Below are 26,403 nucleotides of genomic sequence, written 5' to 3' on the forward strand. Positions count from 1 at the left end.
AGTGCACCATGTAATTGCAGAAAGACAGAATTATTAGAGACAGACGATCTTGCAAATATGTGAAACCATTTTCTCTTGTTTATTTTTAATTTTTAAACAAATTTTGCTTCAGCTATCTTGCCCCTAATTTTGTGTTTCACCTCTTCAGAAATGTTTTCACACTATGATTTTTCTAACACAGACATGTTGCTGAAAGTGAATGTAAAGCTGTTGACGCTACTACTCCTAGAAGGTGAATTTAATGCATTTTCTGCAAAGTACCCCCAAATGGTGTTATGAGTAACAAAATATCCAATAAGGACAGGTAAAAAGTAGCACGGATTTAAAGGAGGCCAATCACAAACTAAGAACAGAGATTGAACTTCAAAAAGCAAGCCTATAAAAATATTCTTCTCTAAAGGATTTTACCAAATAATTGAATAATAAAAAATTTGAGAAAACCATGACTGTTCACAGAGATATTCACAAACATGTACAAAGGTGAAATTTTGTGTAATTAAATTAATTGATAATTAATTCATTCCATTTTTAAATAGATTAAAAATGCAATATTATGGTTGTCTCACTCAATTTAATTCAAATTTTGATTTAGTTTTTCGGCACCTGGAGTCACAAGTGTGCATAGAAATTCACTTCCAATTTATTAAAAAAAGTATAGCCTTTGTGATAGCTTGACTTGACCCAAAGCACCTAAAGGGTTAAGAAGTCAGAAGACAAATAACGAAGTGTTTTTTTAATCTTATGATTTTAAAATCAATTTCATGATATTTTGAGGCCTGACTCATGATTTTTTAGTTCTTAGGGCTGGCAATATGGAAATCTAAGATAAAATATATGTATAGTCTTTTGTATCCTTCCCACAAATAATGACTAGTTTAGGAAAAAGGGTTACAGAGATGCTGACTTCATTGTCATGCAGTTTCCACTAAAACAAGTCCATGTATTATAATAATTTGTGTAATGGTCTTACATGGCCATGAGCTTTCCCATTGTCTGGATATCTCTCTCTTAAATAATATTTATGAAGATTTATGCTTTTCCTGAATCAAGCAGCAGGAGTATGCAAGTTTTGGCAATAATAACCTCTAGGTCAAGCATTTCCTTGCAGTTAATAATCAGTTTGGTTGGAGTTGTGGACCCTTGAGTTTTACCTTGGATCATAACTCAGCCATTAGCTGCTAGAAAATGCTCAACCCTAGCAATACTTCATAAACAGTGTGAAAATATAAATACTTGTCACAGGGTGGTTGGCTGCTGTAACTGAAATAGGTCCTTGTGCCTGCACCTGGTCTATAAAGGATCTGAGGGAGTCTAAGAGCTGGAAGGGAACAGAACTGGCAGTGAGAAAGAGAGTGAGACAGGAAACTGCAGTAAGCTGTAATAAACAATGGGGAAAAAATGTTCTTACAATTATGCAAAATAAGCATGTTCTTGCAAAGGGAAAGCAATTTTTAAACATACAGGGTCAAATCCTTCAGGCCTCAATTCAGCAAGGTACTTAAATCCATGTACAACTTTAAGTGCATGAGCAGGTCCACTGAAACACAAGCTTAAAGATGTTGTGCATGTACTTAAATACCTTGCTGAATGAGGGCTCAGTCCTTACTCAGGTGCAATTCCCATTGTACAACACATTTAAGACCGATCGCTAAACTGCATTTGTAGTTCATTTAGTTACAATACAATATCGCAATGTTTAGAGCTGCCTAATAATTACTAGAATCCTATACAAATAAATGAGCATAAGAAAGATATATTACTCATAGTACGGTAAATCAGATGAAAAAAATCATAGAAACTATTATTAGAGGTGAAATTGAACTTAATAGTCTAACTTCAGGAGTGTTATTTTGGTTCTTTTGTGGTGGATCTCTGCTCCAGTTGTGCCAACCTGTAGCACAGAGAATAAAGCTTACAATTTCCTGCTTCAGAAATATAGGCCTTTACCAATTAAAGTAATGGAGAAATATTGCTGTCATTAGTAATAGCAGCTGAAATGTAGAATCTTAGTCTTGCTGCTACAAGACAGTCACAAGCTTGAGACAGTCTGTCATTCCATCTGAAATAGTAGTGAGGCACCTACAGGCACCAGCCAATGTGTAGGCGAAACCAATTGTTAGTACAGTGGCTATACAAAATATATTGCTCCACAGAGTCTTAAAAATATCACTACATTGCTATGTGTTCCACCTGTACAGTAGGCAAGTGCTCCTGCATTATGAAAGCATCCTTTGAACAAGAACAAAGTATAGATGTTTAGTAGTGATTGGACATCTAACATAGTGAATACCAGTGAAAATGAGGTAGGATCAGAGGCTAAAATAGGGAAAGAACAAGTTAAAAATTACTTAGATGTCTTCAAGTCACCAGGGCCTAATGAAATACTCCCTAGAATACTCAAGGAGCTGACTGAGGAGATAGCTGAGCCATTAGCGATTCTTTTCAAAATGTCATGGAAGATGGGACAGATTCTAGAGGACTGGAAAAGGGCAAATATAGTGCCAATCTATGAAAGGGGAATAAGGACAACCCGGGGAATTACAGACCAGTCATCTTTACTTTAATACCTGGAAAGATAATGAAGCAAATAATTAAGCAATCAAGTTACAAACACCTAGCAGATAATAAAGTGATAAGTAACAGTCAACATGGATTTGTCAAGAACAAATCATATCATTATAGCTTTCTTTGATAGTGCAACAAGGCTTGGGGATGAGGGGAAGGTGGTAGATGTGATATATCTTGATTTAACTAAGGCCTTGGCTACACTTGAGAGTTACAGCGCTGTTAGTGGCTTTATAGCACTGTAACTCACTCCCCATCCACACTGGCAAGGCACATACACTGCTGTATCTCCCTGGCTACAGCGCTGCTTGTACTCCACCTCCATGAGAAGAATAAAGAGTATAGCGCTGCTGCTGCAGCGCTGGGGTGCCAGTGTAAACAGGGAATAATCTTAGTACACTGTAACTGATCTCCGGAAGCTTCCCATAATCCTTTTAAGTAAAGATTACTCTCTTTGTTTTTTTGTGATGCCTCTCTTTGTTTTGCTGTGAACTCCGGGCTCCTGAAGCTGCTTGTTAAAAAAAACAAACATAGCTCTCTCTCCCCCATGGTCCCTGTCACACTCTACCCCACCCTCCTCTTTTGAAAAGCACGTTGCAGCCACTTGAACACTGGGATAGCTGCTCATAATGCACCACTCCCAATGCTGCTGCAGATGCTGCAAATGTGGCCACGACAGTGTCAGCTGTCAGCTGTCAGTGTGGACAGACTGCAGCGCTTTCCCTACTCAGCTGTTTGAAGACAGGTTTAACTTCCAGCGCTGTACAGCTGCAAGTGTAGCCATTCCCTCAGCTTTTGATACTGTCTCACATGGCCTTCTCCCAAACTAGGAAAATACAATTGAGATAGAGCTACTATAAGGTGGAGGGATAAGTGGTTGGAAAAACATTCCCAGAGAATAGTTATCAGTGATTCACAGTCAGGCTGGAAGGGCATATCAAGTAGGTTCCCGCAGGGATCAGTTCTGGGTCTGGTTCTGTTCAATATCTTCATCAATGATTTAGATAATGGCATAGAGTGTACACTTCTAAAGTTGGCAGATGATACCAAGCTGGGAGGGGTTGCAAGTGCTTTGGAGGATAGGATTAAAATTCATAATGATCTGGAAAAACTGGAGAAATGATCATTGTAAAATTAACAAAGCTGCAGTTCAGTAACAGATCGACTGTTGGCCTCCCTTGCCTTGTGGTGTGCCTGTTGCAGTTCCTTTGCTTTCATGCAGTATTGTTGCTGATCCCTGTTGTACCGCTTCGCCTGCATCCCCATACAATCTGCTCATAGGTTGTCCACATTTCTCCATCTGCGCCATAGCTCTACCTGCTCAGCCTTTTTTCCTTACAGGCCCAGAAGATCAAATACCTCTTGTCTGCTATAGGCAGGAGCATGTCGGAAGTGTGTAGCCAGCATGGTCAGTTGGGTAGGTGTACTCAAGAGATGACTTCTATGATGCTTACCAAGCTGGGCAGTCAGGAAAATGCATTTAAAAAATATGCAGGTTTTTAAAGTGGGGGGTGGGGGCTGGCTCAATGGTTTCCAGTCTCTGACCCCTGGGCAGTGGAGTTGACAATTGTGATTAGAATGGTCATTGTTAGACATTGTGGGACAGCCGCTGGAGAACTGTTAGGGTTGACATAGGTAACGCAATGTATGCACTCGCACTGTAGGTTGACCAAGGCTCAACACAATTCTGGGAAGTGATGTTACTGCATTGCCATAATGGGGCCCTTACATCAGCCAGAGACAAATGTGAGTGTAGATTCATGCACAACTAGGGTAATGCTAGGTGACTTATGTTGACCCAACTTTGTACCCTAGACCAGGCCTAAGTCATAGATTTATAGAAAAGTCTTTATTTTCTAATTTCTATTAAGGAGAAAAATATAGGAAGGAATAAAACATTGTTATATATGGCCCTTTCCCCTCATAAGTACAGATTAAGGCAAAACATTTTAAACTTTGGACATTTGTGTTGAAGTTATTTTCAAATGCAAACACTTCCACATTGTCCTATCCCCCCACTTTTATCATGAACAATATTGTTAAAATGGATAATTTGTCTCACTGTAGTTTTTCAGTACTACACTTGATTTTAGTAAACTGGACCATCTCTAAGAAGCCAATCAATATTGAATGCGAGATGTAGCATGTTACATCCTGGCTTCTATGTCTGTCAACAAGGTTACAACTCTTTAAAGTTACAGAAAGATTATAGTTTAGTTCTTGTTGCTAAACCTGCAGTTGTACCCCTCTGATTTTTTAGCTCAAATTTTAGTTTTATACAGCAAACACACAACTTATCAGTGTAACCAGTAAAAAAGCTTTTGTAGGTGACAGGCATAATGATGGATTAGTGTTGTTGTTTTACATGAATTAAAAATAGTAATAATCATAATTATATTTGGCAGCTGTATAGAAGAAAAATATCATTATTTTATCAAAAATGATTAAAAACTTCACTTTGTCCTTTTATACTATTAATATGTACTATCAAATAGCAATTTTTTCATTTGCAGTTACATCCTTCACTTTTCTGTTTGAAGCTCAGTGGATTTCTATCTACAGTATTGTCTTATTCCTTATAAACCCACAGTGTCCTTTTATGAGCCCCTATGTCATAACTACATACTTTCTTGATCAACTTTTTTTATCTGCTACAGAGCAAAGGTTATATTTTTGAAATACAATAGATCGGCTGTTCCATTTTTTATTCTTATTCTACAATAAATGAATAAGCTTATTGCACCTTTTCTGTTTTGGCCACTGGAGCTTATTTATTTGCATACCAGACATGAAAGAGAGGAAGGTCAGTTGTGCAGCATCCCATGTTCTGATCTGCATTGCAGATGAGGAAAAGCAGATGATATGCCTGGCATGTTGGCCAAAGTTTTCAAATCTAGGCATCTAAATAATCACTTGATTTCTCAGAGGTGCTGAACAGCCTAAACATCACTTGACACTTGAAGTCAATATGGATTCTGAATGTTCAATACTTCTGAAAACCTGCCCATTTCTTGGTTTCTAAATATGGATTTTGTTGACTAACTTTATGCGTCTAGATATTAAACTGTTACTTATTTATTGCTTATATATATTTCCACTAGTATTTTTAAGTGGATTGGGACAGTTATAAAAAGAGAGAAGAGCTGTGAATGATTGATAACTTGTACTTTCCAGCAGAGCATTAGTTGCTTAAAAGATAAGAGACCTAGGGTATGTCTGCACTGCAATTAGACACCTTTGGCTGGCACATGCCAGTTGACTTGGGCTTGTGGGGCTCAGGCAAAAGGGCTGTTTAATTGCGGTGTAGATGATCTGGCTCGGACTGCAGCCCGAGGTCTGGGACCCTCCCACCTCGCAGGGTCTTAGAGCTCCAAACTGAGCCCAAATGTCTACACTGCAATTAAACAGCCCTTTATCCTGAGACCAGCAAGCCTGAGTCAGCTGGCACAGAGCAGCCGTGGGTTTTTAACTGCAGTGTAAAGATACCCCCACTGCCAGATCCTCTGACCTGATACATCCCCTTTGTGCCATTCAGTGGCACAAAGGTGTTGTGTAGCTGGTTTAACAGCCTTCCTGGAGATTCTTCCAGTTGGCTTAGCTGGTTTCCTAGCAAATTTCCCTTAGAAGCTAGTTAAGCCAACTGCATAGTCCCTTTCTGCCTCCGGAATGGCTATGAGGGATCTCTCTCCAGATGACGAAGAAGGCCTCATGGCCTTTGAAGTGAGCCTGAAGACTGAAGGAGTGGCCATATTACTGCAGACAATCTTTGCTGGGCAGAATGACCTTTGAGGGCTATTGCAGATGGGCACAATTTACAGCAGTCGGGGGAATGTTCCATGTTCTGATACAGATTGAGCTAGCCTGGGCCAGCCCCAGAGTTGCGAGGAGGCTGGGAACATAAAGATACTGCAAATCAGGAATAAATCCATTTAGCAAAGGGAATTACAGAGAGGTAAAACCAGCATAAGAGCAGAACTGAGCTGCAAACAACCTATATTTAGCAATTTCTTGAAACCCAAGGAATCCAATTTGTTTTCTAATTTTCCCATGACTGCTAATGAACCTGGTGAACCAGCCCCAGTTTGGAAACAAAAATGGAAAAATGGAATGTAAGCATCTGAGACTTATTCAATAATGTAAACATAACCAAAACAAGTCCAAACACTTAACTCAAGTATAAGTTAAGTTCAAATTCAAATGTAGGATATTAATAGTAAAGGCACTATATAAATACAGTGTAAATCAAAAGGAGTCATTGCCATGTGGAAATTACATTGGTTTCTCCTTCCTTCTGTGATCTGTTGCCTGAAAATAGACTTTTGAATAAAAATATGAAGCATTTTCCAGGAAGCTCTAAAAGTATACTTCTCTTGCAGCAGTTGTAGTAATCATCTTTCTTGTGATGTTGGGAAGCAAACCACAATCAATCAAGTAACATAGGTTGTACTGGCTAACTTCCTAATCTATGGAGTAGTAGAACTATACAGCATAGCTTCCTCAGAGCTTGAAATAAAGACTTATTCTGAAGGATTTATTTCAGTTTAAAAAGATATAAGCATACGTCTGTTTTCTCTGTACTCTTTGTTTTGGTTGCACACACTCTATAGTATGCATATTCATTTGAAAGTCAAATTTGCCCAAGTTATTACAGGAATTAGTGTTCTAATTTACAAGGGCCAGAAAAAAGACCTCATCAGAATGTAGGGACTTGTGCTCTTGAGCACCATATTTCTTCCTTGCTCCTATCTGAGCCAATGAAGCTCAATTACCAAGGTCTGTTTGTTGTAGCATCTGCTCAGCTGCCTGCCTATTCAGTTGCTTGTCTATTTCTGCACAACGCTGCAGAGAATTGGTTATGGGAACTGCTATATACAAGCTATCAAGCAAAACCAAGTTTCAAGTGAAGAAAACACAAGCATCAGGTAGGGACTATGCACCTAAACGAATGCTTGAGACTCTCACAGTTTACCGCAAAAGCAAAATACAAGTGGTCTCAACATCACATAATTTTAGAATTTATTTAATTGTTTTTTCTTCAACTTTAAGCTGTTGAATAAGGCAACTTGAATCTAATGCAGTAGTGAAATGCTAAGTAACATAAAATGTTAGATTTTACCTCAGGAATCGACAACACAATTTTTAAAAGATAATATTTGTATATTTAATAAATATTTACACATTTACATTTGCATTTTTAATTTATAACACCAGTGAGATAAGTATAGCTAAAGTTTTTATTATACATATACCTCACTTTTACAATAGTTTTATTTCAGAAGACCGACTTAATATCCTGACTGATTAATTTGAGCAGGTCTTTTTTTTTTTTTTTAAGTCAGTGAATGTTTTTGTCAGCAGTAGTTGTTAAAGGTTTTGATTTCTTCCAGGGCAACAGACATTTCAGATGCCATCAGAAAAGAATAACTAGATTCTAATAAATTTCCAAGCAGAAGTCCATTGATAATCTAGCAAAATACTGATCTTAGAAGCACAGATAATTTTTTCTGAAGTTCAGATATTTTGAGAGCAGGAGTAGTAACTATTTCAGTAAAGGATCATCCAATAAGTAAATTCCCTTTAGTTTGACAATACTTGTACCTCTGTTGTACATTGTACTCTTATCTGTGGAATAGTTTTTTTAAAAAACTGAACTGCGTGGGTAAAATGTTCTAATTGTGTTTCTGTTATAGTAGAGATAATCTTTTCTTTTCCAGTCTCACTCATTAAACTTACATTCAGTCTGTTAAAATCTAGGTTATGACAGAAAGCTTTAATTGGATTTACAGAGATGAAGCTTTTATGTTTTCAGTAATTATCTCTCTAAGAGTCATGAGGAAGTTATGGGCCTGTCTTATAAATGACATTAAAGACACACAGATTAAAATGAATTATAAATAAGAAACAAAATAGCATTGAAAGAGAATGTTTCCTAATTTCATTAGTTAATCCTGTCTCAGAATACTATTTAACCAACACACTGTTCCCTAATATGATTTGTCAAAATGATTGTGTATATAATGGGAACATGCTCTATATACACACACAAACTACATAAAAACATTATTAAGGTTGCAAAGTCAAGTACTCAAAAGTTAGCAATGCCAGTGCTACCTTAATTTGACCCCCCTCTCCCACCTAGTGTATATGCATTATGAGACAGTCTTTAATTACATGATCACATACTGTTTTTCCACCATAGGCCCCCTGCCGCAGTCAGTGCACTGAATGGACCATGGACCCTACTCACTAACTGAGCATCTATTTAATATTTTATTCTTGTTATTCATGAGTGTGTGCTTTAGGACTGATTGAATGGTACCCAGACTCTATTCTGAATAGAGAATATTAACTTCCTTGTGGGCTTTTTTATGATTCTCATCATTAATTATATCTGAGGTCTTCACAGACATTAATAATTTTGTTTTCACAATGTACCTGTGCAGTGAGGGGTAGTATCTAATATTCAGATGGGGAACTGAGGCACAAAGTGTTCAAGGTCAAAAAAGTGTTCATATATTTTGGTTGCCCAACTTGAGACACACAGGACTTGATTTTTCAGAGGACTTAGCATTATATAGGACTTTATATGTTCAAAGCACATCTGTTGATTTCAGATACAGATCTGAATTCCTAGCACTTCTGGAAATCAGACCCAGGGGTTCAAGTTGTACATCCAGAAGATGAGGAACACACAATTAGTTGATGTTTGGTTGAAGTGCCTTGCCCAACATCACATAGGAACTCTGTGGCAGAGGTATGGTTAGAATCTAATTCTCCAGGGCATAATTCGGCTGCCCTAACCATGAACTATCCTTTCTCTTCCTTTAGTCTCCTGCCTTATTGATTACACACCCTGCCAAATGTAAACACAAATTCCATCATGTAGACACCCTCATGGGTCATCAGCAGGGTTTGAACTTTCAGATCTACTACACAGACCTCTTGCCAGTTGAGCTGATGGAGTAACTGATAGCGGCAGAAAGGGACAAGACACACAAACTTTGCTAGTGAGCTTCACAGATATTTGCTGATAGCTGAGGAATGATGAGACTCAGGAATGTCCTTCCCTGATCCCAGTCTCTTTTCCCAACCAGTCGTCCATCGCCACCCACTTGGCTGCCAGTCTCACCTCCACACTCCTTGCCCCAGTATCTCCCCACTAAGTTAACATCTCAATCTCTCCATCTCCCCCAAAAACCTGGTCCCACTCCCAGTCTTCTTGTTTAGGCTCCTCATGCCTGTGCTCCCTACCCCAAGGCTCCCTGTTCCAGTCTCCTTGCTAATCTGGTCCCAGTCTCTCCGCTCCCACCTAACTCCTTATTTAATGATGATATAGCCCACCACAAATGCAGCAGTTTCAGGGAAAGTCCTGCTTGGTCCCTATAGCCCTAAGCTGGACCATGCTCATTGCAGATGCAATCTTTGGAGAGTTTAGTTGCTTAACTCTAACAAGTCTTTACTAAACACATGAACTTAGATTTTTCAAAGGCTTATAACTTTGCCAAATTTGGATTTTTATTCACATGAACATGAAAAGGCACAACCCTGTCACCAGAGCAAAGCCCGTACCAAATTTCAAACCTTTGCGCTAAAGGATAGAAATACTAAAGTTTTCAACTAAATGGGTGGGGGGTTTTTGTTTTTTTTCAAAGATTCCTAACCTCATGCTCAGAAATGGCTGAACCATTTTAGCTGAAACTTTTTGAAAAAACTCAACTTGAAGCAGTCAACCAGCATGAAAAATTTCAGTCAGAATGGTTAAAGTTTGGGAAAACTGTAAGCAACTTAAAACAAGGTCTTAAAATGGAAAATGTTTTGAAAACTTAACTATAGTTGGCACTACCAGCTCTGCCGGGTTTTGATAGACATGAAAACAGCAAATCTAGCAATGTTTCTGAGCAAGCCAGTAGTTGCTTTAAAAATGGCATAAAAATAAATATTTATAGGTTTGAGGGTAGAAAAGTGAAACCTGATGAGCCTTTTGTCAAAATAGAATTATATTTTACGTACCTATTGTTATTGATTTAAATATCCAGTGGTCATCACAGCTGATCGTTGTGAGCCAGGAAGTGAGGTTTATACATCACTACTAAATGCAGGTTTCTGATGGTAATACTTTACCACACAGAGTACCTGTCACTTGGTGTGTGTTTGTTATCCAGCTTTCAGTGTGCATTAATTTATTCCTAAAGGGCACTGAAGCTGGGATCATCTACAACCTTTTATCTGAACTTTTGATCGGAAAATGCTAAGTGTTGTTATGTCCATTTAACAGACTGGTAAATTGAGTTTAAATGACTTGTCCAAGATCATTTAGCAAGTCAGTGGCAATGCCAGGAAAAGAATGCAGGAAACTTGACAAAATCCCCTGTTCTGCTTTGGACAATATTTCCTCTGTGGTAATTAAATGATAATAGTTAATAATACCTAGCACATACCATTTGTAGACCTCAATTCTCTCTAGAAAAGTGTGTTTTCATTTGGCAGGGTGTGTACTATTATTAGCCCCATTTTACAGATGGGGAAACTGAAACTCAAAGAAATTAATTAATTTGCCTGACCTCACACAGGAAATCAGTGTCAAGAGATCTGGTTTCTGTTGCTGATTCTAACCCCTAGTTTCATCTCCTATCTACAAGACCACGCTGCCTCTCACAGGTATACTAGATAGTTCATTAAATTCATAAGTGTCTAAACATAAACTGTTTAAACAGCTTAGGAATTTCACTTTGTAGCTTACTTTGTGAGAGGGATTTTTAAAAAATTATAGCATACATTACATTAAACATGTGCTATTTTGGAAAGAGACCTATTTGCATTCAGACTCTAATTTGCATTAAAATGATTTATGTTGCTCTCAAAGCAACAGCAAGTTCTTCTCTAAATATCTTTTCTTTATCTATATGTTTCAGATTGCAGATATACATGTCACTCTCACTGCCGAGATCTGGTGCATCTAGACTGTCATCAGAATGGAAAATTAATGGAATGCATCTCCATATATGACGAATTGGATCAAACCAACAATGGTCAGGTAATATGTTTTGCATTTGCAGAATTGCTACTATCCAACTGTCAGTTACATAATAAAGAACCTTCTTCCTGTTCCACCCATCTATTCAAGATCAAAATGTACTTCTACTTGTAATTCAGTAGCTGATACTTTCCTGCTAAGTCAATACAGAATAAATGTACCAGAAGTTCTGTGCTGCTGGAAGTATTATATTTTGGATAAGAAATAAAGCCAAGGGCTTGACCATTTGTGATAAAGATCCTGCTCAAGTTTTGTTGTGAAAGAATAAAGGTTTTAATCATTCTGTTGTGATCAAATTTCAATTTGGGTAATTTCATATTTGCTTATGTAGATACTTCTCAAATTTTAAATAGAAACAATATGCTTTTTCCTTTCTTTTCCTTAACTATCGTGTTATGTTACTGCTTGCTTTCCAGCCCTGAGGAGCGCCTCATATCAATATTTTTGTTTTTATTTGTGGTAGACTTCAAAACAGTACAAACAGAGGAGTTTTTCTCCTCACCTGAAAAGGCACAGAGTTTACACTCTATGACTAATACACTCTACTGCAATCATGCACGCACTCACTGTCAGTCAGCTGTATACCTATTATTATTAAGGTTACCCAACACTTCCCATGATAAGACCCTATTTTCAGTTGCTTATAGGTTTGCCAAACTTTAACTGTTTGGGCTGAAATTTTCCATGCCAGGTCATTGCCTCAGTTTAAATTATTATTATTATTATTATTTTATTATTTATTTCAGCCAAAACAGTTCAGCTGTTTCCAAAAACAAGGCTAGGGGAAAATACACTGTTTTGCCCATGTTACATTCTGGTGACTTTTTTTTAAAGCTCTAGTGCCCCAAGCTTTGGGAAAGGGACTTGAAATTTGGCAGGGAGTAGCCTTTGTGTCAGGGATGTGCCTTTTGCCATCCCCATGAAAATCGACCCAGATTTGGCCAAGTTATAAGCCAAATGGCATAAGCTTTGAAAAATGGCAGTTCATACATGCTTAATAAAGACTTCTTAGATTTTGGAAGCTAGATGCCCTAAATAGTCCATCCTCAATGGGCGTGCTCCAGCCTGGGGCTGAGCAGGACTCTTTTCCTACAATTGTAGCTCTGGGCTACTGCAAGCCATGCTATGTCCAGGCATCTGACCTGAGAGCAAGGAACCTGTCTCTCTTGTGTTCTCAAGGACTTCCTGCTGGTGAAGGAGGAAGCAGACAAGTCAAATACAGAGAGGACTAGGACATATGAGTGATCAAGGGAGTAGATTGGGGCAAGGAACATTGGGGCAGGGGGGGAGTAGGACTAGAGCCTGGGGCTGGAGAGAGAGAAAAACTCGGACTGGGAGTTGTGGGGAGACTGGTGTAGTGGGGTAAGGAGCAGGAGCGATGCCAGGATTTTTGGCGCCCTAGGCGGGGGTCCTTCCATGCTTCCGGTCTTCGGGACATTTTGGCGGCGGGTCCTGGAGCAAGTGAAGGACCCGCCACAGAATTGCCGCCGAAGACCTGGAGCGCGGAAGGACCCCCTGTGGTAATCTAGCCTCCCAGTCCCAGACCTTAAACAATCCAGTTCTTTGATTGGTCCTCTGGTCAGGTGTTTGGTCACCCTTTCCAGGTAAAAGAAACTTAACCCTTACCTTACCTATCTATTTATGACACCCCCCTCCGCTGAATTGCTGCTGAGGGCAGCAAAATGCCACCCCCCCAAATCCTGGTGCCCTAGGTGACCGCCTCGGTTGCCTAAATGGAAGCGCCGGCCCTGGTAAGGAGACTTGGACTGGGATTGGAAGCCAGGAAGAGACTGGGATTGTTTCTTCCTCAGGTCAATTTGTTTTCTCAATTGGCGTTGTCACTTTGTTTACCTTAGATGCAAATGTACTTTTGTTTTCTTTTGCTTATGATCAAACTATGCTGTTTTTCTGATCTGCCTGTTGGCTTGATCCGTGCAGACAGGGGAATGCACATTCCTTTCTATAGGACAGGCTTTTTTATTAGCTGCCTCCACAACATTTTTAAGACTATATTTCCAGCATATATACATAACTCTTTATACACAAACCATACATATATCATTCAATGATCTCCATTATCAGCATGTCATTATTTTTTTATATGATATCTTACAAGATGCTGTTTGGCTAAATATCCTGACAACAGTGTGTTGGGTGCTCCCTTTGCCAGTTGGCATAAAGGGGCTTTTAGTGTCACAGAGGAGACAGGATAGAAGGGTCAAGCTGGGAGGAACAGGCAGAAAAGTCTGTTTTCACTATAACACTCATATCCAGAGACAGGAATGAAACACAAGATTCCTGAGTCTCACCATGCCTCTGCTGTCAGCAAATATCTGTGAAACCCACTGGCAAAGGGTCCCATTCCTTTCTAGTGCTGGTACATGTAGGGTATGTCTACAGTGCAAGAAGAGATACAGGACAGCAAGTTTCCGAACCTGAGAAAACTAACTTGGGCTCATGGGGCTTGCACTACAGGACTAAAAATCGTAATGTAGATGTTCGGGCTTGGGCTGCAGCCTGGGATCTGAGACCCACCACCCTCACTGTGTTTCGGAGCCCAGGCTCCAGCCTAAGCCCAAACATCTGCACTGCTATTTTTAGCCTCATAGTACCAGCCTCATGAGCTCCAGTCAGTTGACCCAAGCTCTGAGATTTATTGTCTCAAGTCTTTTTTTGCAGTGTACACATACCCACAGAGGATGACAACCTTCTACTGTTATCTATCACTCCCTTAGCTCAAGTGACAGAGGTCTGTGATGGATGAAAAGGTTCCAACCCTGCTGATGACCCATGCTGCTGTCTATATGATGCCACAAGATGGAACTTCTGGGTTTTTTTTTTTTCAGATTTCTTTTTTAGAAACTAAGGAAATTACACACACAAAATTACACTAAGAGAACATTATTATGATTGCTAAGTCAAGCATGCAAAAGTTAAGAAATGCTTGCTTTTGCATCCATAATTCCACCCCCCTGTGTGTATGCATTTTGATATCTTTAATTACATGATCACATTTTTCCAGAGAACCCAACTCATTCACTATACAGGGTGAATTGAGCTCTGGGGGTAAACCAGGTTGTGTAATGAAGAAGGCTGTTGTCTGTAGGACCCAGCTTCATTTGTTTCAGAAGTTGGCAGGTGTGTAGTGAATGAGGCAGGAGACTGGAGGAAGAGAAAGGATGGCCTCAGGGTTAAGGTAGCTGAATGCTGCCCTGGAAAATTAGATTCTATTCCTGCTTTTTCCATGAATTTCCTATATGATGCTAGTCAAGTACTTTAAGCCAGAATTTTCTTAAGTGGTCACTAATTCCTCATTTTCTGAATGCCAGACTTTAGACCGTGGGGTCTGATTTGCAGAACTACTGAAAACTCACAGCTACAACTGAAGTTAATGGGAGCTGTACATATAAATTATTTGAACATATAAAGTGCTATATAATGCTAAGTACTTTAAAAAATCAGATCCTAGGTGCATCAATTTGGACACTTTTGACCTTAATATCTCTGTGCCTTAGTTCCCCCATTTGTAAGATAAGATAACACCCCTTCACCTCATAGGTGTGTTGTGAAAATAAATTCATTAATGTTTGTGAAGCACACAGATATTATAGTGATGAGCACCATAGAAAAGCCCATTAGGAAATGTATAATTCTGTCTTCACAGCAGGGTGTGAATAGTGTGCTGTAAATAAGGCCTGGAATCACCTGTTGAACAAGGAGAAAACAAAATATTGAATAGCTGCTCGTTGAGTGAGTACTGTCCTTTTGGGTCACTGAATGAGTCCTGTGTTAAAAATAGCAGGTGATTATATAATTAGTGCATCATACTGTTTATGCATAAGGGGTCCAAATTAAGGTTGTAGAGGCAACCTTAATTCTGGCATTTAACTTTTTCAGTGATTGACTTTGGATTGAAATAATGTTCTTTCAACATAGTTTTGTTCTCTGTGTATAATACATACATACACCCACACACAAAGCTAACTAAGGGACATATGTGATGCTTGTGTGTTATGCTCCTTCTTCTTAATGGAAATTATGTTACTAGGGGAACATATGCCTAAAGTGGCTTACAGATGAGGAGATGGCTGCAGTGGTAAGAAACCACAGTCTGATGAGAAAATTAAAACATTTGCACTTGCAGCACTAAGAAATGGAATGCAGTCAAATTCAAGAGAAAATGTAGAGTGTGATTTAAAATGGGAGGTGAAACAGTTATTATGACAATGAGTTCCCCATTAGAACAACATAGGCAGTGTCTTCCCCAGACAGCAGATTTCACAGACACAACAGACAATCCCCAGGGCTCATTGAAAGAGGCCCCCCCTTGGATAGCTGAAAGAAAACTGGGCAGGGAAAGAGAACACCCCAAGGAGATTTGGATGGGAGTAAATCAGTCAGGGTTAGTGATTTGAAGAAGTCCTGGCAGAAAAAACACTATGTAAATACGCATGCTTGTGTCATTTGTAATTTGTAAATTATTTCTTTTCTTTCTGTTTGGACTGATCTTATGGGGTCTGCTCACCACTAGTGCACTTCCTCCTAGTCGCTCTGTGGATTAGCTGATGCCAGGTCTGATGCCTCCTTTCCACCTCTTGCCACATGCCCTGCCTTCTTTTCCTGGCTTTCAGTGAGGCAAGATGCTCTGTGTACGTGGCTTAGCCCTCCAGCCAAGTCACATGTGTCCTACCCTTCCAGGGTATCAGTCTCTTCCAAACAGGCTCAGGCAGTCTTCCTGTTTGCTGCCCATCAGGTGCCACTTCCCCAATGGCTGGCAGAGGAACCCAGGCCCATCCTCTACTCCAGGTTACAGCTCACTGCTAGTGCGCCTCCTCCTGGTCACTCTAGCGATTACATAAGCCACCTGATTCCCCTTAGCTATGGCCTGTCTGGTTAACTGTCCCCCTTCTTAGCCTACATTAACCTCTTCAGGCCAAACATGAGATTAACACCTCCTCTCCATTTTGGACTCCATTTGCACAATGGGTGGAACTGAGACCGATGGGGGGATGTTGTGCTGGGGGTTGGGTGAAATCTCATTGAAGCTGTTGGGTGTGACAGCCACCCTTCATTCAGCACAAATATAAGAAGCAGTTAAGCTCCTTTTTGGAGCAAGATACCTGAAACAGTAGGAGACACCACCCAAAACACAGGGTACATACGAAACCGGTCAGAAGCCAAGCTCAGAGGTGGATTAAGATTTATTGGGGCCCTGAGCACAAAGAACATGTGGACCCCCCTTGCAGGGGGGCCCTGCCACATACTCTTTCTCTTCCTCCCAAGTCTTCACCCTCTAGCCAGGCCAGAAGCTGGAGCTGAGCATTGGTAGGAGCCGCTCAGGAAGCCTGGGCCGCTGTGGGCCACCTTGGACACTCTACCTGCCCTGGGCAGCGCACCCCAGGAGACGGGGACATGGGGTAGGGACTGCTCTTGGGCACCCCGGCCTCCTGCCCAGGGCAGGTGGAGGGTCTAGGGCCCCCAACAGCAACCCAGGCTCCTTGGGTGACTCCTACCACTGTCCAGCTCCAGCTTCGCCTGGGGGCAGAGCCTCAGGGAGAAGAGGAAGAGCAGGGAGCAGGCCACTGAGGGGGAAGAGGAGGGGCTGGGGGTGAGGCCACAGTTCTGGTACTGGTGGCCCCCCCTACTTCTACATAGGTTCCGGCGCTCCTATGGAAACCCCCAAATTGGCTGGGGACCCTGGGCATCGGCCCCATGGGCCCTTGCGTTAATCTACCACTGACCCCTGGACAGGGGATGATGGAATGCTTTATATTCTGCTGCTCCTTTAACGTAAACATTTGGAATCTATTGGCCTCAACACTGAGAATTTCTTTGTTACGTGGGCAGGCTTATGGACACTTGGCTTTTGGACTTTTTCAGGCACCAGAGGATTCAGCATTTACCTTGCTAAGGAAGGCAGAACAGACATTTGCCATGTAGCGTCTTTGAGCCCCTGGCAGTTGCTAACTCAGTAGTTCTGTGTTACCTATAGCAAAGCTGTTCAGCCTGTTTTCAGCCACAGGATGACTCACCTGACACTCTAGTTCAGACTATTCTTACAGTTATTCAGTTGCTAGCAGTGGCAGAGAGCAAACGGATTAGTTTGGTAAAATGGCAGTTGGCACAAGACCTTGTTGCATCAAAATGACCTTTTCATTCTTAGGACACAGTGTCTGGCATGGGGAGCGTTCTGATGTTTTCTTTTTTAGCTGTGTATTGTACCCATTGTGACTGTGGTTTGTGGGGTTTGTTTTGAAGGTTTTATTTAATACACATGAACAAAGACAGAGGCAGAGCTGTTGGTCCAAAGTGGAGGGGCTGGGATCATTTCCTTTTGGCTTGTTGGTGAATCACATGCCACTCGCTTACCGTAAAGTTTTCCTTTTTGACAGATGTTATAGAACAGCTGGGTGCCTGCGCCATTTTAGCCAGATAAACAATGCAGGGATAGGAAGGCCCATGAAATATTCAGCACCGGACATCCTCCACTACCTCACAGCAGCTTCTCCCCACACAGTATTCTAAGTTGAACATTCCAATCGCCCTTTCTTCCCTCTTTATACAGAGATGGGCCTGCCAAGTCCAGCTCCTGGTCTGGGGTCGGATTCTGATGTCGATTACGCTTCATTTTGGATCAGGCCCGAAAGGTCTAAATCTCAGTCCTGTTAAAAGTAATGGCAAAGCCCCTGTTAAATTCAGAGGGACCAGAATTTGACACTGCTTGTGTGCCTTTGTTCACACCTGACCGCTGGGATGATACCCTCTTCTCAGACTTCACCAGATGACTTTTGGGAGATCCCTCCTCCTAAGCCTCTTGACATTGTCTGACCAGTACTGGCCTCTGCTTGGTTGCTGGTTTATACCCCTCTCCATTACAATCTCCTCAGCTTGTCTTTGAGTAAGCAAAGGGATTTGCTCTGGGCAATGGGTCACATTGCATTACAGCTAGTCACAATTATTCTGTTGAAACCTTTTTTTAGACAAAAAATGGCCATTTTAATGTTCTGGGGTTTGGGAGTTTTTTTTAAGAGAATCTTTTTTTTTTTTTTTAATAACCTAAAACTGGAAATTGTTCCATTTTGGGTAATTTTTTTCAGTTTTGAAAAATCAGATGTTCCTGCAAACCAAAATGTTTTCACTTTTTCAGTCAAAACCTGGAAAGTTTTTGCCATTTTTTTTCATTTCTTTCAAAACATTTTTTTTTCATTTCTTTCAAAAAAAAATTCTGGAAAATACTTACCATTATCTGACCAGCTCTGACCAACTCTTCTGTCTGCCCAGCTAATGGGGTAAAATCACAGTCTCTGGCTATATCTTCATTGCAAAAAAATGTATTTTTACATCGAGATAACTAACCTGAGAGAGTTGTGTTGCTATAAAATCCTAGTGAAGACAAAGCACTGTAGCTTTTACCTCCATGTCTCTGTAGCTAGTTGAGGTCTGTGGGACTTTGTGTTGACTTTGACTAGCTACATGAAGGTAAAAACTACGTGTGCCTTGTCTCCACTAGGATTTCACATCAAGATAGAGATATCAATATATTTATTATTATTTATCGTATGTATTCTAATAGCACCCAGGAGTCCTAGTCATGGATTAAGATTCTGTTGTGCTTGGCACTGTACAAACACAACAAAAAGATAGTTCTTGCTCCCATGAGCTTACAATCTATGGGTATGTCTTCACTACCCACCAGATCGGTAGGCAGTGATCAATCCAGCGCGGATCGATTTATTGTGTCTAGTCTAGCCATGATAAATCAACCCCAGAGCACTCTTCCATTGACTCCTGTACTCCAGCTCCTGGCCACCGCTGCTACCTCGGGGCTCCAGCAGCAGGGCTCTGGCAGCGATTTAAAGGGCCGCTGCTGGGAGCCCCAGGTGCTTTAAATTGCCGCTGGAGCCCTGGTGCTCCCAGCCACCGCCGCTATCCTGGGGCTCCAGCAGCAGGCCTCTTGTGGTGATTTTAAGGGCCCGGGGCTCTGGCTGCTGCTCTCCATTCAATTTTATATTGAATTAGTGATCCTAATATCAAAACATGCCATTTTTGCATGAACACATAGCCTTAAACTGAAATAAGAGCAGCTACGCTGGAGTTTACACTGGTTTAACTAAATCAGTTTAAATTCATCCCTTCAGTTAAACCAGGGCAACTTTTACATGTAGACAGCCCCCATGATTATTATATTGCCTTACATTTGATGCCATCAAAGAATGAATCAAAACCAGCAATATATTGACAAGGCAACACATGCAGAGTTAGGGTTACTGCAAGGCCCAGGGTTACAGTTAGGCAAATATTCAAAAAAACATGAGACAGACAAATCAAGACCATAGGCTCTTCCACAGGCTGTCACTTAATAAATTGATGATCTTACCTCTCCATCAAAGGGCACCTCCTGTTGTCTTATCCTCTTGCACAGCTTTTATACCAGTGTAACTCCTCTGACTACCAGTGGAATTAGACTGAGGGCCGGTGCTCAAAGTCCTGCAGCCACATCCCAGGGCCCGAGCCTGAAGCCCTGTGCACTGGGGATGGAGCATACAGCCGAAGCCCAGGGCAGAGAAGGTGGTGGGGGCCAGGAGTGATAGGGAAGAGGGGTGGTGAGCCCGGGGCCCTGCAGCTGGGGGACAGAGCCCGCCACTGCGCGGCCAAAGCCCAGGGTAGCAATGGGCACCAGGGACAATTGGAGGAGGAGGGTGTGAGCTTGGGGCCAACACCCGCCACCACATGGCTGGGGGCCCGAGCCCGAAGCCCTGTGGCTGGATCCCAGGGTCTGAGCCTGAAGCCCTATGGACGTATCCTGGGGTCCAAGCCCAAAGCCCTGTGGCCAAATCCTGGGTCCCGAAGCCCTGCGGCCAGAGGACAGAGCACATGGCTGAAGCCCAGTGCCAGAAGAGGTAGCGGGGGTCAGGGACTATGGGGATAGGGGGGAGAGAGATAAGCCCATGGCCGGAGAAGGCAGCAGGGGCCAGAGGTAATCTGAAAACAATATATATTTAATGTAAAATACCATCTGTGCTTTTCTGTGGCATAATTTTTTTTGCTAACTCAAAGTTGTTAATTCACTTGCAAAATGCAACTATAGAGCTAACAGCACCTACATCATATTTAAACACTTCTTAAGGAAACAATATAGGTTTGTGAAATTCTGTAAGTGGGAGGTGCTGCCTTGTAATTTGAAAAAAAAACTGTTGCAGGACTTGCTGCAGTGAAGAGTTTAATCAGAAATGATTCTATAAAACTTGGCTGTATATATTTGTGCAAATTATATAATATTATGCATGCACACATAACCAGGGGTAGCCATACTTTGCCTGAGGAAGGGGAACACTGCAACTTGCTAGGTGCTAAGAGATGCAGTTATGATAATTTACATTATGTGGATTAGATTGCAGTTTTATTATTATTTCTTGTCTTTAATAGTGCAAACAAGGACAGCAGTGGTTGGGGCAGCACTGGAGACATTTTTTTGTTGGGATGTGTTCAGACAAGTGGGTTTTGGTTGCCTGGAGAAAGAATTGTGGTGAAAGCAGGAAGGCTGATTTTACTGTTGTATTATTGAATGTCTTTTTATATGTGTCAGACATCCAGTTGTTTGGGGAGAGGCACCACAATAAATATCTCAGTATGATAAATAATTAAGTGTCTCACTGATGTGAAGGTAAATAATGAGACTCAAAACATACATCCACAGGCAGAGAGCCAATACCACCCAAAAGATTAATGGGTGCTGGCTGGCGAATTTGTGTGTGCAGGGTAACAGGCAGTTGTGCTAATTCAGTGCATCCTTGCAGTTGTCTGCACCAGCTCAGCTCCTGTGGAATTCCAGCTGTGACTTCACTCTGCTTTCCCCTTGCAGAAAGCTCCATGTGAGGCTGGTGATGGTTTAAATGGGTGAGATTTCAAAATGTAATGAGTGAGAGACTAAATGCTTCATTGGACACAATTTCTAGAACTCTTAATTGCAAGAATGAGGGCTTTGCTATACAGAGAAATTGACTAGCTATTTTGGAAGAGCTTCCCGGATGGACACACTGTTCCAAAAGAAAAGTAATTTTTTAAAATTCTAGAAGAATTACTCAACTTTGGAAGTGCACTAATTACTCTGGAATAAAAATGACTTTTATTCTGGAATAGTGTGTGTCCATCTGGGGAGAATATTCCAGAGCTATTCTGGAATAGCTATGTCAGACAATTCCCTGTAAAGACAAGCCCTGAAGTATTAAAAAGGCAGCAAGTAGAACTGGTCAAAAGAATTATCAAGATTTTTAGTGAAAATTTCATCTTTTTTTAAATTTAAATTGAATGTACTTGAAATTGTATTCATTTATTTTTTACCAGCTGTAATGTCGATGTTCGTCTATCGACCTATCCTATTTGCAGCTGTTGGAACCTGCAGAGAGAAATAGTCACTGCTGACTATTGACTCAGTGCAGCAGGGGCCAGAACCAAAGCCCTTTGAGGTCAATGAGATTCTTCTGTGTGCTTTGGATCAAGCCCTAGGTGTGGCCCAGTAACGCCACTCTGGTTATAAGAAAGGTGAGGAATGGCTTTTTTTTTTTGTCTTAGCCTAGCAAAGCTTTGGAAAAACAAATAACCACATATGGATATAAATACATGTATTTGTGTAATAAAAATGTGTATTAATTAGTACAATTTCTGTAAAATTCTATTATTTAAGTAGTATTAATGCCCTAGCTATTAATGACACATCTATTGGAAACTGTACTGTCACTAGAGATGTGTCTTTTAAAAGTAATGGCAATGATGTCATGTTGTTTGAACTTTCTGGGTGTAGCCACTATGTTTACCCAATGTAAATAAGTTGCAGACTCTCCCTGGAGAAAACATACAACCAGGTTCTGAGCTCATCAGGAACAAGCTCAGCACTTCATGGGCTTGAGGTCATAATTACCTTATATGGTGTAATGTTTTGGTCTTGATTTTCATTCAGCTCTTGTATACCTCCATTGCTTGATGTAGGTTCAACTCAAGTAGGGACTTTTCATCTCTTAATTCTTGTGACCATAATCTTCCACTGCCCTACAAGTTCCTTGCAGCACTTGGGGCTACAGAAGCTGTCAAAAGACAAGAGGCTGCTACTTCCAAAAGCAGCGTGACAGCAATGCTAAGGAATATCTTCCTGCAAGCGTCACTGTTCTGAATTTGTTGTTTTTAATGCCAGCCAGAAAATTGATAGGATGATTCACAGATGCTATTATTTGGCTTCTCTGGTTTTCATTTATCATGTGGATGTTATATCCATTTCATCAAACAAAATCCAGCACCCTCACCTAACCTTCTTCAAGATCTACGTATTCATACTATGGCTGTGATATCTTTAATCAGATCTTTCATCCCAAAAGTGCGTTCTGGGTTTGGATGATTTTTCATCCAAGGGGTCCCTTTATGTATTAAGCCATGTTATCTACATCTTGTTTGATATGGTGACCAGAAAAAGAATTCAGGAATAGTCAGTCAGAACAAAAGGGGGAAATTGTGCTGCTGGGAACTTGTGATACATCTACCAAGCAAATGAAATTAATTGACTTGCAATCTCCCGGTTACTAAAGGTATTTTCCATAGGTATCACTACAAACATTTCAAATGTAACCCCCAAGTCATTCCTCAATCATGGAAAAGAACTGTGCAGACTTTATCTTCATATTGTGTGTGTGTATGGTGGGGTGCAGCTGCCTCCACAGCACTATCCTGTTCTGACATGGACAGGCCGTCCATAGTGCCCTCCATAGTGCCAGGAGTTAGTAGAGGGATGGAGCAAGGTGGAGTCATGAAGGGAAGAGATATTGGAATGGGAATGCACATTGCTCTGCCCTTAAGACTTATGGAGAATCTGAAGGAAAATGTGTGTATTTTAAGTCTATATCAGGTTCTCTGTGAACCTCCTCTGCTCTGTAAATCTCTCTTAAGGGTGAGTTCTGGGGCAGCTGATGGCTTGAGAGTTCCTGAAGCCATGCTGCTTGAGAGCTAGAGAGTACCCCAGGAAGAGTGCAGAAGTACTGGGCTTTTGTGTGTCTTCCTCCTGTACTTCAAGAAGCTGCATGACAAAAGCAAAAACAGCCTAACCCTCTCTTCCGTTTGTTGGGAGAACTTTAATGAGAGGACCCCACAAACCCTTCTAGAACATCACTAGCAGCCCTATAAGCCAGTGGAGCACTGCAGGGAGAAAGACCTGTGATGTCTGACCCTGTAGAGAGGCATTACACTTGTTTTAAGATATATTGCCTGCAGATGTGCTGAAGTGAGTATGGTAAGCAGAAGTATTTGCTATACCTTTGAAAAGGTGTAGCCTGTGCTCCCCTTAGTATTGACCTGGTTTTGCTTGCCAGCACGCTGGATGTGTTTGGAGTCATGGCCATGCCCCTTCTAAGGCTTTGTCTTCACTGACACAAAGGTGTTTTTAATATTGAGATAACCAATGCACAATAGTTATCTGACTGAAAAATCTAAAATGGTGTTAAGGCACTTGTAGTTTTTACTGTGAGATAGCTAGGTGATGTCAGCTATATACCCCCAACCCAGAGCTGACCCTGCCTAGTTTACATCATGATAAAAACATAGTGGAGATAAGCCACTTTAGATAGGTGCTAAAAAGGTGTGGACATGGCAGCATGGGTAGTGGGTAATGTAAACCCATCACTTGCAGTCAAATGATTGAAGACTTCTGAGTTGGAGTTGGGGGGAGAGGACTCTTGTGTCACCCCATTCCACCTCCCAGAATGTGGCTTTCAGCACCACTCCTCATCAACACTATCCAACCTCTTTCTACTTGCCACCCTGATCATCATCTTTCTTTATAGGATTCCTCTGCCTGCAAATATAACTAATCAGAAAGAAATAATATGATTATTAAGAAGCAATTTATTGGAATTGGAATGATGTAGGGATTAGAGCATGATACTAGGAGTTGGGAGACCAGGCTTGTAGGCCTAGTTCTATCACTGATTTACTGTGCGGCCTTCAGGAAGTCACTTAGACCACAATTTTCTGAAGCACCCATTAATTTTGAGTGCCTCCATTTTTTGGATGCCCAACCTGAGACAACTTGAGTCTGATTCCCCTTCCCCCTCCCCCAGTCCTGCTTCAACATATCTCAGGTTAGGCACACAAAATTAGCAGATATTTTTAAAATCGTGGCATTTACCTCTGTTTGTTTCCTATATAGAAAGTGGGGATACCAATACTTACTATCTACATACCTCACAGTTGTATTGTGAAGATTATTCTTTATAAAGCATTTGGTACAATTTTCATAGTATATTTCATACTATAAAATGGTTAGTAGTAGTATATTCTGAAATTTATTTCTTAATCTCTATGCCATAAGTATGCTTTTACTGTATTGGAAATCTAGATATGCTTAAGATTCACTCAAGAACTGCTGTAGAATGATTTATCTTGGAAGAGTCTTTGATTGTATCTGTTAAAGAAACATTTATTTGCAGGGGGAGGGAAGAAATTCTTGAACCTAAGGTATTACAAATAGGGCAATTTCCAAGGAGTATCAGTTCTGGGGCCAGTCTTTGATCATGTCCTTTGTGAGTGGTGATATTGCAATAGCTGATTATGGCTGAGGTGAGGATCAGCAGAAGTAATTCTCTGGAAGACATAAAAGTGAATTAGAAGCACCTGAAAGTCATTCTTCAAACTGAGCCTATAGGTACACTAACTTTGCACATGTCACTAAGTGAGGTTGAAATCCTGACTCCATTGATGCCTATGGCAAAACTCCCATTGATGTCAGTAGGTTCATAGATTCATAGACTCTAAAACTGGAAGGGACCTTGAGAGGTCATCAAGTCCAGTCTCCTGCCCTCATGGCAGGACCAAATACTGTCTAGACCATCCCTGATAGACATTTATCTAACCTATTCTTAAATATCTCCAGAGATGGAGATTCCACAACCTTCCTAGGCAATTTATTCCAGTGTTTTAACTACCCTACAGTTGAACTTTTTCTAATGTCCACCTCAATCTCCCTTGCCTGCAGTTAAGCCCATTGCTTCTTGTTTCTGTCATTAGAGGCTAAGAGTGAACAGTTTTCTCCCTCCTCCTGAATGACCCGTTTAAATCCTGAAAACTGCTCTCATGTCCCTCTCAGTCTTCTCTTTTCCAAACTAAATGATACCCAATTTCTTTAAGCCTTCCTTCACAGGTCATGTTCTCATCATTCTTGTTGCTCTTCTCTGGACCCTCTCCAATTTCGTCCACATCTTTCTTAAAAAATGCAGTGCCTAGACTGGACACAATACTCCAGTTGAGGCCTAACCAGCGCAGAGTAGAGCGGAAGAATACTTCTCGGGGTCGTGTTTTACAAACACCTGTTAATGCTCCCAAAATTACGTTGCTCTTTTTTTTTGCATCTAGTATCCATGTTGATCATATTTAGCTTGTGGTCCACTTAATGGACCCTTAGATCTCTTTTGCCTGTACTCCTTCCTAGACAGTCTCTTCCCATTCTTATGTGTGAAACTGATTGTTCCTTCCTAAGTGGAGCACTTTGCATTTGTCTTTATTGAACTTCATCCGGTTTACCTCAGACCATTTCTCCAATTTGTCCAGATCATTTTGAATTTTGACCCTGTCCTCCAAAGCAGTTCCAATCAGCAGTTTAGCATTTCACCTGGAGATGGTAGGCATTTATTAATTATAATTTGATTTTTAATACTCCTCTGTTAATAACTTCATTGCCTCTTTAAACTGTTCTTGCCTGCTGCAGATTAGCATAATTTAGTTCCAGAGCACGCATGGGCTGAGGGGAAGGAATCTGTTCCCTCCCT

At 40.9% G+C, this 26,403-nt stretch overlaps 1 protein-coding gene across 1 annotated transcript in view; it reads left to right on the forward strand.

The window, feature by feature from the left end:
* Positions 1-11,514: 11,514 nt before the first annotated feature.
* RASSF3 (Ras association domain family member 3) overlaps positions 11,515-26,403 on the forward strand; it is a 99,757-nt gene continuing 84,868 nt past the window's right edge. Inside the window, exon 1 of the mRNA XM_075066116.1 lies at positions 11,515-11,599. Coding sequence (XP_074922217.1) covers positions 11,549-11,599 — 51 coding nt within the window. The 5' untranslated portion in view covers positions 11,515-11,548. The remainder of the gene's footprint in view (positions 11,600-26,403) is intronic.

The sequence above is a fragment of the Chelonoidis abingdonii genome, chromosome 1, assembly GCF_003597395.2.
Source record: "Chelonoidis abingdonii isolate Lonesome George chromosome 1, CheloAbing_2.0, whole genome shotgun sequence".
Taxonomy (NCBI): Eukaryota; Metazoa; Chordata; order Testudines; family Testudinidae; genus Chelonoidis; species Chelonoidis abingdonii.